The 12,971-nt window shown below is 52.4% G+C and overlaps 3 protein-coding genes across 3 annotated transcripts; 2 read left to right on the top strand and 1 right to left on the bottom strand.

The window, feature by feature from the left end:
* Positions 1–1,010: 1,010 nt before the first annotated feature.
* L3040_000132 (uncharacterized protein) lies at positions 1,011–1,761 on the bottom strand (the record flags this gene model as incomplete). The annotated part of the gene is made up of 4 exons (XM_066155030.1): positions 1,011–1,044; positions 1,121–1,127; positions 1,358–1,459; positions 1,659–1,761. The coding sequence occupies 4 exons, from the start codon at positions 1,759–1,761 to the stop codon at positions 1,011–1,013; spliced, it is 246 nt and encodes an 81-aa protein (XP_066013093.1).
* A 406-nt stretch (positions 1,762–2,167) lies between these two features.
* Positions 2,168–3,913, top strand: L3040_000131 (uncharacterized protein; the record flags this gene model as incomplete). Its single annotated transcript, XM_007295156.1, has 3 exons — positions 2,168–2,597; positions 2,649–3,672; positions 3,721–3,913. 3 exons carry the CDS (start codon positions 2,168–2,170, stop codon positions 3,911–3,913), a joined length of 1,647 nt encoding a protein of 548 aa, XP_007295218.1.
* Positions 3,914–11,323: 7,410 nt separating this feature from the next.
* On the top strand, positions 11,324–12,971 carry L3040_000130 (uncharacterized protein; the record flags this gene model as incomplete). Its single annotated transcript, XM_007295154.2, has 2 exons — positions 11,324–12,709; positions 12,819–12,971. The coding sequence occupies 2 exons, from the start codon at positions 11,324–11,326 to the stop codon at positions 12,969–12,971; spliced, it is 1,539 nt and encodes a 512-aa protein (XP_007295216.2).

The raw sequence follows: 12,971 nt of genomic DNA, 5'->3' as shown, positions 1-12,971 counted from the left end.
TTATCTAGGTAGGTAGGCATCTTACCATCCGCATCGATACGCTTGCATGTAGCAATAAGTACGGCACCAAATTAACAGTGGCTCAGCCATCCCGTCAAAGCACCTAAGTAATGTCTGAAATTCTTGGATGGTTTCGATGCACGATTTGGGGAGTATAAACCATTAGGTTCCATGGTCAGTTTGTATGCAACAAAATTGAACACCTCCCCCAGTGAGCAGACAACGATTCACTGTGCTTGATGAGAAATGAAGGCACGAACAATCAAAGATACAAGGAATCAGATTCGGAGGCTATGATTAACTTTGAACTGGAATGATATACACAGATAAATATTATGGAATATGCACATAGTCATGATGCGAGTAGAAGATTCAAGGCGCTCGACAGCCTGGACATATATATATCTGCTGCTTGCAGCGAATCATGCTGACTCTCGAAAGCTTTGTGGCCGGTTCTCCTTCAACGTCTTTACCACGACGGCCTCCCCCCTAGCTATTAGAAATTCTTACCTCCCTTCCGGTGAGCTCACCCCCCTCGGCCATACTTGCCGATTGCCTGGACGACCCTTCCTCTCTGGCAAAGGTGTCAAATCTGCGGGCAGAATGACAGTAGCGATAATGATGACAATGATCCTAGCATCGAATCTCGACACCGAATATGGAAGGCCCTCTCAATCATCCATAATTCTATTTACCAAATCCTATACTCTTTCGCAATCACTCTTCTATTCTTGCCCTATCCCTTCCTTCTTCAACCCATCTTTTTTCGCAAACCAAAAGACTCTAATTAAGGATGAGCCATTTTATAAAAGCCTATTGCTCTAATTCTTAAGAAAATGACCTTCTTTAATAGAAATGTAAACACGCGAAGGTGCGCTTCGTAGTCTTAGAGCTCCAATTTATCGTTGTTCCTTTCACCATTTCAAATTAGAGGGGGGAATGATTGTAGAGAACGGCTCTCTATATTGCTAGGGACGCCTTAAGCTTGCTTAGCGTGCTAAGCGTTTTCTCTATTTGGCCAGCTGCTGCATGTAGCCAAATAGCCTATTTGCTCGAGTAAGCTAGTTGAGAGAGAGAACTGGTAGAAAATCAAGGCCAAGATTCGCACTCAGCTACGCACGTTGACCCTAGAGTTCACGACTTGAGGTGGTGCTTCAGACGAGGTTTGCACTTAATATTGGGTAGCAATCGCGACGATCGTCAAGGCTCCAACATTCACTCAGAATCCCCACCATTTGTTGAAGGCTCAGTGCATTTATTCGGTCCTTAATCAAGCTGGTTAAAACAATTGAATCTCCGGACAGAAAATTTATTCCAACGAAGCTTCTATGTCGCCTTTTACAACAGTTGGGCTCACGACAATCATCAAGTTTGGACCCGATCTTTACCGAATGAACGGATGAAAGTTTGAGTTTCCACCTCGAATTTGCCTCTAGGTCCATACTTGAGTTGCTAGATACTATCTCAAGTCAATTCAGGTGTTCATCTAATATAAGTAGAACAACAAGAGAATCTGCCGTGTACGTGTGAAGCCTTGGACACTTGTAACCATTCATCGGGCCTTCTGCAAGGAGCAGAAAGTCAGGCGATTCGAGCGTTCACAGCACCATGAATTCCGAACTATAACGAATACAACTTTCTAAAAAGTAGATACTTACAGAGAATGCGGCCACGAATCGAAATGGAGAGACGAAGAGATTGTATATAGACGAAAGCTATCTTGAAGGGTAAATGTTCTGCCGGAGCGAAGAAGCCAAACATACACGGGGGACTTCTGTAGAGCTCAACCTTGAACAGGCTCTTCCGGCTGGTTCTGGGACAGATACGGCGTCGCGGTATAAGTTGTTGTCAACTTTTCGTCTTCATCCCGTTGATGTCGATATTTGAATGGGCGATTCCATGTCCCGAGTCAAATAGCAGGGTTCCAAAGAAGAAAGTTGCAGCGGCTATTCCCGACATCGCCCGCTCTCGGCCCGGCATAGCTCCGGAAGCTAGTGGGAACTACTACTACATCATCTATTGAACTCCTCCAGAATCTTATTCAAACGACGGGTGATGACATCCTCCTTCTCTCAACTCCTCTACACAGCTTCCCACATCTCCAGGTCATCAATTGACCCCCCTTGAACTCTTTACGACCAATCCCTATTAATACAGTCCAATCATCATGCTGCGGTCAGCATTCTCAGCTGCAAAGCCCGCGGCGGCAGCTCCGGGCCTCAAGCCATTATCATTCGCGATGGCGCAAACCTGCAAATCAGCAGCTACAGCTACGACTTCTCGCTCTATACATACCGCTCGTATCACCTGCTCCTCAAATACAGCTACTCGAACAGCTTCTAAATCCCTACAACCCCGCTTCAACCGAAACTTTCACGCAACCGCATCCGCATATCGAATGGCAGCTACACGAGCAGAGACAGATGCCTTTGGAGAGGTGCAAGTAGCGGCAGACAAATACTGGGGAGCACAAACAGAGCGATCCTTGGAGAACTTCAAGATCAACCAGCCGCAGGACCGCATGCCTCCTCCGATCGTCAAGGCGTTCGGTATCCTGAAGGGAGCTGCGGCAACCGTCAACATGCAGTTCGGACTTGGTACGGCCCTCTGAACAATACTACATGAACAGGAGCTCACCAGTTCGACAGACCCAAAGATTGGAAAGGCTATTCAAGAAGCCGCGGCGGAGGTAGCTTCCCTCAAGCTCATCGACCACTTCCCGCTCGTGGTCTGGCAAACTGGCTCTGGAACCCAGTCCAACATGAATGCCAACGAAGTCATCTCAAATCGTGCTATTGAGATTTTGGGAGGAAAGATGGGCAGCAAGAAGCCAGTCCATCCTAACGACCATGTCAACATGAGCGCCTCCTCCAACGATACCTTCCCTACGGTTATGCACATCGCCGCAGTGCTTGAGATTGAGCAGGAATTGATCCCGGCTATCAAGTCTCTCCGTGCTGCTCTCCAAGCCAAGGTTGATGATTTCGAGGCGAAGAAAATTATCAAGATTGGGCGTACACATCTGCAGGATGCCACGCCTTTGACTCTGGCCCAAGAATTCTCCGGATATGTTGCCCAACTCGACTTTGGAATCAAGCGTGTTGAGTCATCTCTCCCAGATCTCCGCCTGCTTGCCCAGGGAGGAACTGCTGTAGGAACTGGAATCAATACGTATAAGGGATTTGCGGAAGCGATCGCTACCGAGGTCACCAAAATGACTGGCACCAAGTTTGAGACTGCCCCTAACAAGTTTGAGTCTCTCGCTGCTCACGATGCTATCGTTCAAGCTTCCGGCTCTTTGAACACTCTTGCATCCTCTCTATTCAAGATCGCTCAGGACATTAGATATCTCGGATCTGGACCCCGTTGTGGACTTGGAGAGTTGGCTCTGCCAGAAAACGAGCCTGGAAGCAGTATCATGCCCGGAAAGGTCAACCCAACTCAATGTGAGGCCTTGACCATGGTTTGCGCCCAGGTCATTGGTAACCACACGGCTACTACCATCGGAGGCATGAACGGACAGTTTGAATTGAACGTCTTCAAGCCTTTGGTCATCCGAAACCTCTTGCACAGCATCCGTATTCTCACTGATGGCATGAAGAGTTTCGAGAAGAACTTGGTTGTTGGTCTGCAAGCCAACGAGGATAAGATCAGCAACATCATGAAGGAATCGTAAGCTCCCTCTTTCTACCACTCGGTGATCGAAACTGATGAAACCAGGTTGATGTTGGTCACCTGCCTGAACCCGTTGATTGGATACGACATGGCCAGCAAGGTTGCAAAGAACGCCCACAAGAAGGGCTTGACCTTGAAGGAGTCGGCTATGGAGCTCAAGGCTTTGAGTGAAGAGGACTTTGACAGGCTCGTCCGCCCAGAGTTGATGGTCGGTCCGGAGGAGTATAAGAAGAAATAAATAGCTAAAGTAAAATGAAGGGGGTGGGGAGGCCCACCTGGATAGTTGCGCATAGTATACACAGGGAAGATACCAGCCTTCGATATGTATAACTGAGAATGCAATCACTTGTACAAGGATCAATACCAACGTTTTACTCGTACCATCTTTACGGTTAATGCTCGCTAGGAGCATAGTGTAACCAAACTCAAGCCAAAGGCGGGACATAATACTTGGAAGCTGTCGTCTTTGAAGTTCAGATAGAGTCAGTAGAATACAAAAAGGGCGGGCTATCGAAGACTTGAAGCAGGATCTTTACGAAGCGTAGCATGTGGCAGCCACATACCTCCACTCCATAGCTGCCGTCCAGAAACTTTTTTTCAGCACAAGGGCTTCTTCTTTTCTCTCTCTCTCTCTCTCTCTCTCTCTCTCTCTCTCTCTCTCTCTCGCCCTCTTTGATCTCTACCGCCTTTTATCTACCAAATTCACTACACAAAACCAGTTTCAGCTCGCCTCGTATCTTATATCTTATATCTTGCATCTTGCATCTTGCATCTCATATCTTGCATCCTGCATCTTCTATCTTGCATCCTGCATCTTCTATCTCGCATCTTGCATCTTGCATACCTAATTGTCTAGTAGCCTCGCCTCCTCCCGTCGCTAGTGAGCTGCTAGCTAGCTAGGAGAAAGAAAGAAAGAAAGAAAGAAAGAAAGAAAGAAAGCAACCAGCGCCTGGGCGCACCCACTCACCTCCGCGCTTGAGAACACAAGATAAACCGAAGAACGAACGAACGAACGTCACTCCCAAGCTCGCTCGGTGTGCGCACGCTTTGATATGATATAAATATGATATAAATATGATATAAACATGATATGATACAAGGGTCGAGCCATACCGTACCGTACCATACCGCTTGGCTTTCAGGGAGGTAGGTAGGTAGGGAGGTATTACGAGCTGTTGTCGCATCATTCTTCCGAGACGGGGACAGGACACCAGCACTGGTAATCCATCCCGAGCAAGCGAGCGAGCGAGCGAGCGAGCACAATGGATGGCTAGATCGCACTCCGTGCAGGTCAGGCTTGAGTAAGTAGGCGCGTATAGCAAGGGGCAGCTGAGAGAAAAAAAAGGAAAAAAAAAAAGAGAAAGAGAAAAAAAAGAGAAAAAAAGAGAAAAATGAAAGAGAAAAATGAAAAATGAAAAAATTGGGAGAGTGGCGAACTTCTGCTAGCCAACCGCAATGCCTGCCTGCCTGCCTGCCTGCCGACCAGCAAGTTTCGGTATGGGTACCGGAGAGAAGACCGATCTATCTTATCTATCTATCTTATCTATCTATCTGCTCCGACTACCTCCCCGTGTCATTCAACTCATGCCGCGTCTCTTCTCTCCGTACGCCATGCGATGCGCAACGGCAGGACGGAAACCGGAGGGCATTTTCTCACCTTCTCAGCCCCGCGCTGAACGTTCGTGAATGCAGATCAGGGCAGAGATCACGGGAGAGGGAGAAGGGGGAAGGGGCAAGGGCAGTATCGAAAAGGGAGCGGGAGACACGTCTCGTCCTGCGAACGTGTGGTTAGGAGCGAGGTTGTTCCTGTCTGTTCCTTTGTCTTGCACGTCCGCGAAGCAATCTCAGGGCGGTACGACGCGGGCGCGGCACAGGCGCAGGCGGTGTCGATTTAGTGATCGCAAGTTGCAATCTTGCCAGTTCCAGTTTCCGTCTCCGTCGTCGTCGTCGAGCGAATCAGAAAAGAGATCTCGCGTCTTTTCTGCCCTTGAGAAGACGAAAAGGACATTTGCGCCAAGACGGTGGGAGTCGAGAGCTGAAAGCCTGTCTGCTTGCCTGCCTGCCTGCTTCTGCCGATGGGAATCATTCGGACGAAGCCCAAGAGGGGGAGGGGAGACGACACGGCAGAGCGTCAAATCTCAATCTAATCTCCATCTTCAATCTGAACTTTTTTTTTTCTGGCATTTGAACGGCGGCTTTTCCGGGCGTGGCCCAGCGCAGCGCAGCGCGAATTTCAGAGACACCTTACCCAGACTCCCCGATACATGTCAAAACTGTGTAGTGGGAGCGTGCATCTACTCTACTGCACATCCCGGTTTTCGGTGGGACAGATGCGCGGGATTTTAGTTTGTGTGTAACGTCCCGTCCGTATTTTTGTGGGCGCGGGCTGGGGGGCGGAACGTCGTGGTGTCCAAGGGCTTTCCATTTGCCCGTTCGCTCGGGAGGGTTGGCGTTCGCCACGGCGTCGCCGCCACTGGACTCTTTGGCATGCAGGGGATGAGACGAAAGGGTTTCCTCACGATCATGCAATTCTCCGTTCGCGGTAAGGAGTGGGTGGTAGCGGGTAGCGCGGCGGCTCCTGGTGGGCGGTCGGAAACTTTCGTCGGACAGATGCTGTGGTGTAGCCGACCGCGCGTTGCTGGAAAGGACTCTCGTCCATCGGGGACGGGAACAGCGTGCGCTGGCTGGCGTTGGGAGGCGCAGGAAAACCAGGATTCTGGGTTGATGCTATTCTGAGGCCGGCCTGCCTTGTTGTGGGTTGAGGTGCGGATTGATGCAAGGGTTCTCCGCATAGATGGATGGCTGTCCTCGGCTGGATAGCTGCATACAGCAGCAGCAGCAGCAGCAGCAGCACCTCCTCTCCTAATGGCCGAATCTCATCTCGAAACATAGGTCACCTTGCTGAGAGTGTATTTGAGTTTTCAGCTGTCACCTCACCTTACCCCCGGGCCCAGGAGAGAGGGGCTTGCCCGCGGTTTGGACTGGCCAATTCGGTGTCATGCGTCCCAAGCTGGCCTGCCGATAACAGTTGCGAAAATTTATATATAGAAACGACCAGGACTTGTACGCAAGACCGATGTTCACGGTTGGCCAACCAAAGTGGCACACCGTGTGGACGCCCCTAAGATGCGGCTCTGTAGAATGTCACTCCCTGCATCCCGTTGGCGTTTTCGTGCGCGACGGACGAGGGGAGATGGATATGTCTCAGGAGCGAGAGCACCGCCAGTCCAGCTGGGAATGTGCGGATATTGCCCAGCGTGGCCGTGACATCTACCTCTCAGCTCAAATACTTCTTCGGTGCCTGTGGTGCGCTCCAGTGACCTTCCCAGAATAGCACATGTGTAGCGGTGACCGTCTTCCAGAAGTCCCCAATAGCGGACGGTCGCTGGGTGGCACGGCGCCGTCCCGAAGATATCGAGCTGTTAGGTTGGGACTGGGTACTTAGCTGTGTACGACGGCGAGCACGAGACGCAACTGCGTGCGAGCAGCTACCAGCATAAGATACTCCCAAGATGCTGGGAAAGGGGGCGGCGGAGAGGCGGCGGCATGATGGCAAGCCCAGCCTCAGCCCAGCCCAGCTCAGCTCAGCCGGGACCGAACAGGAACCCGTCGCGTACGTCCTCGAGAGGTTACTCGGTTCCCCGTCCTTGCTGTGATCTCGTGTTACCGTCTTCTCTGTTGGCTCTGGACCACTAAGCGAGGGGGAGTTGCTATATCGGGAGTCCAGGCAGGCAGGCAGGCAGGCAGGCAGAGCCGGTAGGTGCTCTCGTTACCGCCCGTTGACCGTCACATCTGCAGAGGCTGAGAGGAAGTGGGAAGGATGAGGGCTGGAATGAAGTATTCCATGCACTGTTTTGCCAGTTCGATGTCCGCACGCCTCGTGGGTTTCTCCCGCCTTTTCTCGGATGCCTCGCTTCAAACTGTTCGCGCCTGCGAGCGAGACAGAAACAGAACTGTCCGTCCCATCGGGCGCGGCCCACAACAACAACAACAACAATAATCCACCCAGAAAGATCCGCAGTATCTTTTTATCCTTCTCTTGCGCGGCGCCCTCCGGGACCGGACCCAGAGCGGTCGGTCGATATAGATGATCAGGCCAGATTGCTTTCCTGCCTGTCACAAAGAGGACATTTCGAGAGCACGCCGCACGGACATCGAGCAAGGGGATATGGACTATAGACACGCGGCGGATGTCAGGGCCAGGATCAGGTGGACGGGTCGCTTGCTCCTACAGTCGACAGCGAAAATCGAAAGATGCTGCTGGACCGACCCGAGGGCGTTCAGGGAGTGGGCACTGGAGGGACGTGCAGTGCAGTGCAGTGCAGTGCAGTGCAGTGTGCAGTAGGTACAAGAGCTCAAGCTCTCTCTCGGCGTAGCTTAATTAATCAATCCGTCCCGCTGCTCGCTGCTCACTCTCCTGGTCGTCTACGGTACCGTACCTATCCAGAAGCGCGCTAAGGGTCGCTGATCTGTTGAAATCTGGTCTCACGGGTATGCAATGTAATTTCCGTATATCGCCTCCCAGATCTACCTACCGATCGTGTAGATAAATACATGGCGAGGAGAACAATGTCCGAAGGAAAGCAAGGGATGTCCGAATGGAGTTGTGTTCCTTCTTTCTTTCTTTCTTTCTTTCTTTCTTTCTGAGACAGAGCCCACCCCTCCCCTCCCCTTCCCCCCGGGGCAGATCAGTGGGATCAACCGGGCAATCCAAGCGAGCCTGCAGGTAGATTAGTTTAGGTGTACGGTACATACGTACGAAAAGCTTTTACAAGAAAGCCGAGAGAGAGTGAAAAGGGTCCAACCTAGGCCGGGATCGAGAAAAGCAAAAAAAAAACAAAACAAAACAAAAAGGAGGGGAGGGAAGGGGGGAATGGGCACGATATACCGGTAGATACCTAGGTAGGTACCTAGGTAATGTACCACCTTCCCAGCTTTAAGCGAGGAAGCGATCCCGTCCGTTAGTTTTCATCACGGAAGGCCGCCGTGAACATTCCGGTCGGAGGGGGGGGGGGAAGGGGGGGAGATCAGGTCAGTACGAAACGACCAGACAACTATTGATTTCCTGCCTTGCCTGGTCTGACAGCTGGTCGGAAAGAGAAGCTTTGGTGCGTGGACTCCCGAGAAACCGCGACGACCAGATGTACTTTTTTGCAAAGTGGTGCCCTCTTCTCTCTCTCTCTCTCACACACACACCTTTTTTCCGAAAAGACGACCCAGGCTTGCTTGCCATGTACGTACGAATCGTAGGCCGCATGCGCATGCTGCTGGCTGACCGGACCCCGGATCTACATGCATGAGTATCGCTCGCTCGCTCGCTCGCTCGCTTGCCCGCTTGCTTGCTTGCGGTCCATCGAGACGAGAGCGGAAAATCTCTGGTCGGGCGACAGAGGTTTGGGATGGAAAAATCATGTGAAAGCTAGCCCGCCAAGCCCCCGAAGATGAATAGATATACGTGCGAAGTATCAGAGGAGTTGATGTGAGAAAGGTCGCTGTGGATCTTGGAGATTGGGAAGCGGGCGAAAAGGGAGCTGGCACGGTTTGGGTTTGGGTTTTACTGTCTGGGGGATCCAATTTGCCACATCGAAGACGACCGGGTGTGAGTGAAGCAAGACACGAGAGGTCCTCGCCCTCGCGCCATGGGAGCTCACCCCCTTCCCTTTGTCAGTCGATATATACTCATATATTTATATATTTACATGTTGATATGTTTAGCAAGGTATGTCGATATGTATTGTTTCCCATCTGATGCGATGTAGATAAGCAGACCGCGCGCGCGCAACTCACGGGCCACAGCCAGCCGTCCCCTGGAATGGCTCCCGTGTTGCTCGGACTGACGCTAATCAAGCTCTCCCCGCCACGCGATACATCTTATCGAGTCGGCGGCTTAAGCCCAGCTCCGGCTGGCTGGGCTCCCTCTTACGACATGTCGCTCGGCTGGCTCGGGATGGGGGAGGGGGAGGAGGAGAGGGATATGCATGCGGTTGACTCGAGGTGCGTGCGTTGCTGCTCATTATGCTTGCGTCGAGTAATGAGAGAGAGAGAGAGAGAGAGAGAGAGAGGGAGAGGGAGGGAGGGAGGGAGAGAGAGAGAGAGTTGAGTGGGTTTACTTGGTCTTGGTTTAGAGTTGACAGATAGATATCGACAGATCAGGTACCTAGACTGACCAACCTAGTATCCATGGCATATATATGCATATATATGCATATATATATATATATATATATATATATATGTATGTATGTATGTATATAAATATATCCCTCGCTCGTGATGCGGCCAATGGAAAGAGAGATGCCCTGGTCTCACATACCCGATCTTGGACGCGAAGCTTGTGTTGCCTCGTGGTGTGTGGCTCCCGTGGTGAAGCTTCTCTCTCTTGGTCTTACTTGGCTGAGGGACTGGGGTTTGGCTTGTTTGAATCATTGCGGACCCGCATCCGGCCCCGTTGCGATTCAAGATTCAAATTTCCCAGCCCGAGCGACCGCGTCCCCTCACTTGCACTTTAGCGCAGGGTCGTCACATGGCGAGATGGGATGGGATGGGATGGGATGGGATGTGATGGGATCGGATCGGATCGGATCGGATCGCATCTCTCACCGGAGCGTCGGAAGTACGAGGAAAGTAGTAGTAGTAGTAGTAGTAGTAGTAGTAGTAGTAGTAGTAGTAGTAGTAGTAGTTGAGTAGTAGTAGTTGAGTAGTTGTAAGTAAAGTAGGTAAGTACAGTTAGTAGTAGTACTACCTACATGTAGTATGTGCCGTATGGCCTTGGTCTTCTGCCAAGCGGGCGCTATCCGCCTTAGCGTCGGATCATCGTTGTAGTGTGCTCCATAGAAGTTAGTAGCAGCTGGGCCCCGCTGACCGACTAGACGAGATAAGACTAGACTAGACGACTGGGTGAGACTAGGTGAGACTTGACTTGACTTGACTTGACTTGACTAGACTAGACTAGACTAGACTAGACTAGACTAGACTAAACTAGACTAGATTCGACCTTCTCCCGCCGGTCTGGGATTTCCAAGTTCCAACAACAAGCATCTCATCTCCCTCTGGCCTGCATGCATGCTTGTCCAATGGTCGTCCCAGCTACGGAGTATTGCTATTATCTCTCCAGCTTCCAACCCACTCCACTCTAAAACCCCTCCCCTCCAATCCCATCACATCCCATCCCATCCCATCCCATCTCATCCCATCCCATCCTAACCCAACCCAACCCCAACCCCAACCCCAACCCCAAACTCAATCCCCCCTCCCCCCCCCCAATCCCAGAATGCCAAATGCACACGGGACCCACAGACCACGGCTGCTCGCCGCCAATACGTGGTAGCGACATAAATCAACAGCGCCTCCTCGGCCGCCATCCAGGTGATCGCCCGCTCCACATTCTTCAACCCAGGGCGGACCTCGACGCCGACGACAAAGACGTGACCAGACGAGACAAGACGAAACGAGACGAGACGAGACGAGACGGGATCACTAGACGATCAGCGATCAACATTAAGATCAATATCAACAACAACAACAAAAACAGCAACTGCAACAGCAACACCAAACATCAACACCAAACATCAACATCAACAACATTACCACCACATTACCACCACATTACCACCACCAACCGCCACCATCCACCTCGACATCCATTTACATGCTGCACGAGTACGCAGTGGCTGGCTCAGGTGTCAGAAAGCCGACCTCAGACTTGCTGCTCCATCTGCTGGCGAATCCCATCTTACGCGACGAGTCCTTCCCCGAAGTCTTCGGCTCGCCCAAGCAGTCGCCGTGGTCGTCGCCATCGTCTTCCATGATGGAAACTCAGAGCTTCACCGCGCGCCGGCCCGCGACCAGCAGCCTCCCAGCCTTCAACCTCCCCCCGCCCACAGACCATTTCTCTCCCCCACGGTATCCTTCCTATGCGCCGGCCTCGTCGAGCCAGCCCGCTCCAGCAATCGTCAGCAGCGTGCTGACCCCTCCGGCGGGCCTCGCGAGTGACCTCAGCCCGCTGGCATCAAGCGTGAGTGGGAGCTCCGGGAGCTCATCCCAAGGCGTGCCTCCATACCAGCCATCGATGGGATTCTGGCCAACTCCCCAGCAGCCATCGTACGCCTTCAGCCAAGCCCCGTCGATGCCAGCACCATTTGCCCAAGGTCAACACCAGCATCAGCAATACCCGCTCATGAGACCCAGTCCCTTGTATTCGCCGCCTTTGAACTACCCAGGCCGGAGTACCCACTCGCCGAGCGCCGGCGAAGGACCTTCTCCACCATACGACTTGAATCTTCCCCCGTTTCCCACTCCCATGTCTGGTGGTGGCCAATCACAGAACCAGAGCTTGCCGACTCTGGCGCCTCAGCATCAGCAGCAGCAGCAGCAGCAGCACCACCACCACCACCACCATCGGCAACAGCATCACCAAGGTCAGCAGAATCCACAGCAAGAGCAGAGTCAACACCAGCAGATGAGTCATCCTGGACTACCAGCAGTGTCGCACCTACCTTCTCAGCAAAGTCCTCTTCATGCGCCCGATACCTATGGCGGCCGGCCCCCTCCGACTCCCACCTACTACACCCCTTCCTCCACTCCGCAGCAATCCTCCTTCCCAACCTACGTACACCAGTCTCCCACCCAGCAATCCCCCATCACATCTTCCATGCCCTCACATCGCATGTCCCCCGTCTCGGCCCAGAACCACTCCGCGATGGTCGCCCCTCCAGGCTACCCTCAGCCGTATAACCGGTATCCGCTGCCCGCCATGAACGGTCCCATCATGTCGAACCTGCACAACCCGGGCAACCAGATGGCCCTCGTGGGCGGCATGAACATGCAAGGCTACCCGCACCACCACCAACAGATGTACGGGCAACACCCGCACGGGCAGCTACCCGTCACTGACCGCCCGTTCAAGTGCGATCAGTGTCAGCAGTCTTTCAACCGCAACCACGACTTGAAGCGCCACAAGAAGATTCACCTCGCCGTGAAGCCGTACCCGTGCGGCCATTGCGAGAAGAGCTTCACGCGGAAAGATGCATTGAAGGTTCGTTCTGGATCCCATTCCGAGGGGAGCCTATGGGAGGCGGTTCTCCTTCTCCCTCTGGCATAATCTTGACTGTGAAAATAAAACAAGAGGCTGATTGAACGAGCAGAGACATATCCTGGTGAAGAGCTGTGGCAAGAGGCCTTCCATTGGCGGTGCGAACGCGAATGAGGGTAGCTCACCCCCTGTCGACAAGAACGACGTCATGAGCGATTCGACCGAGGATAATAGCCCCGAGATGACGAAAAAGGAGCTGGTGTAG

The sequence above is a fragment of the Drepanopeziza brunnea genome, assembly GCF_022702325.1.
Source record: "Drepanopeziza brunnea f. sp. 'multigermtubi' strain 214-2 chromosome Unknown ctg1, whole genome shotgun sequence".
Lineage (NCBI taxonomy): Eukaryota > Fungi > Ascomycota > Leotiomycetes > Helotiales > Drepanopezizaceae > Drepanopeziza > Drepanopeziza brunnea.
This window is presented reverse-complemented; position numbering and strand designations above follow the sequence as displayed.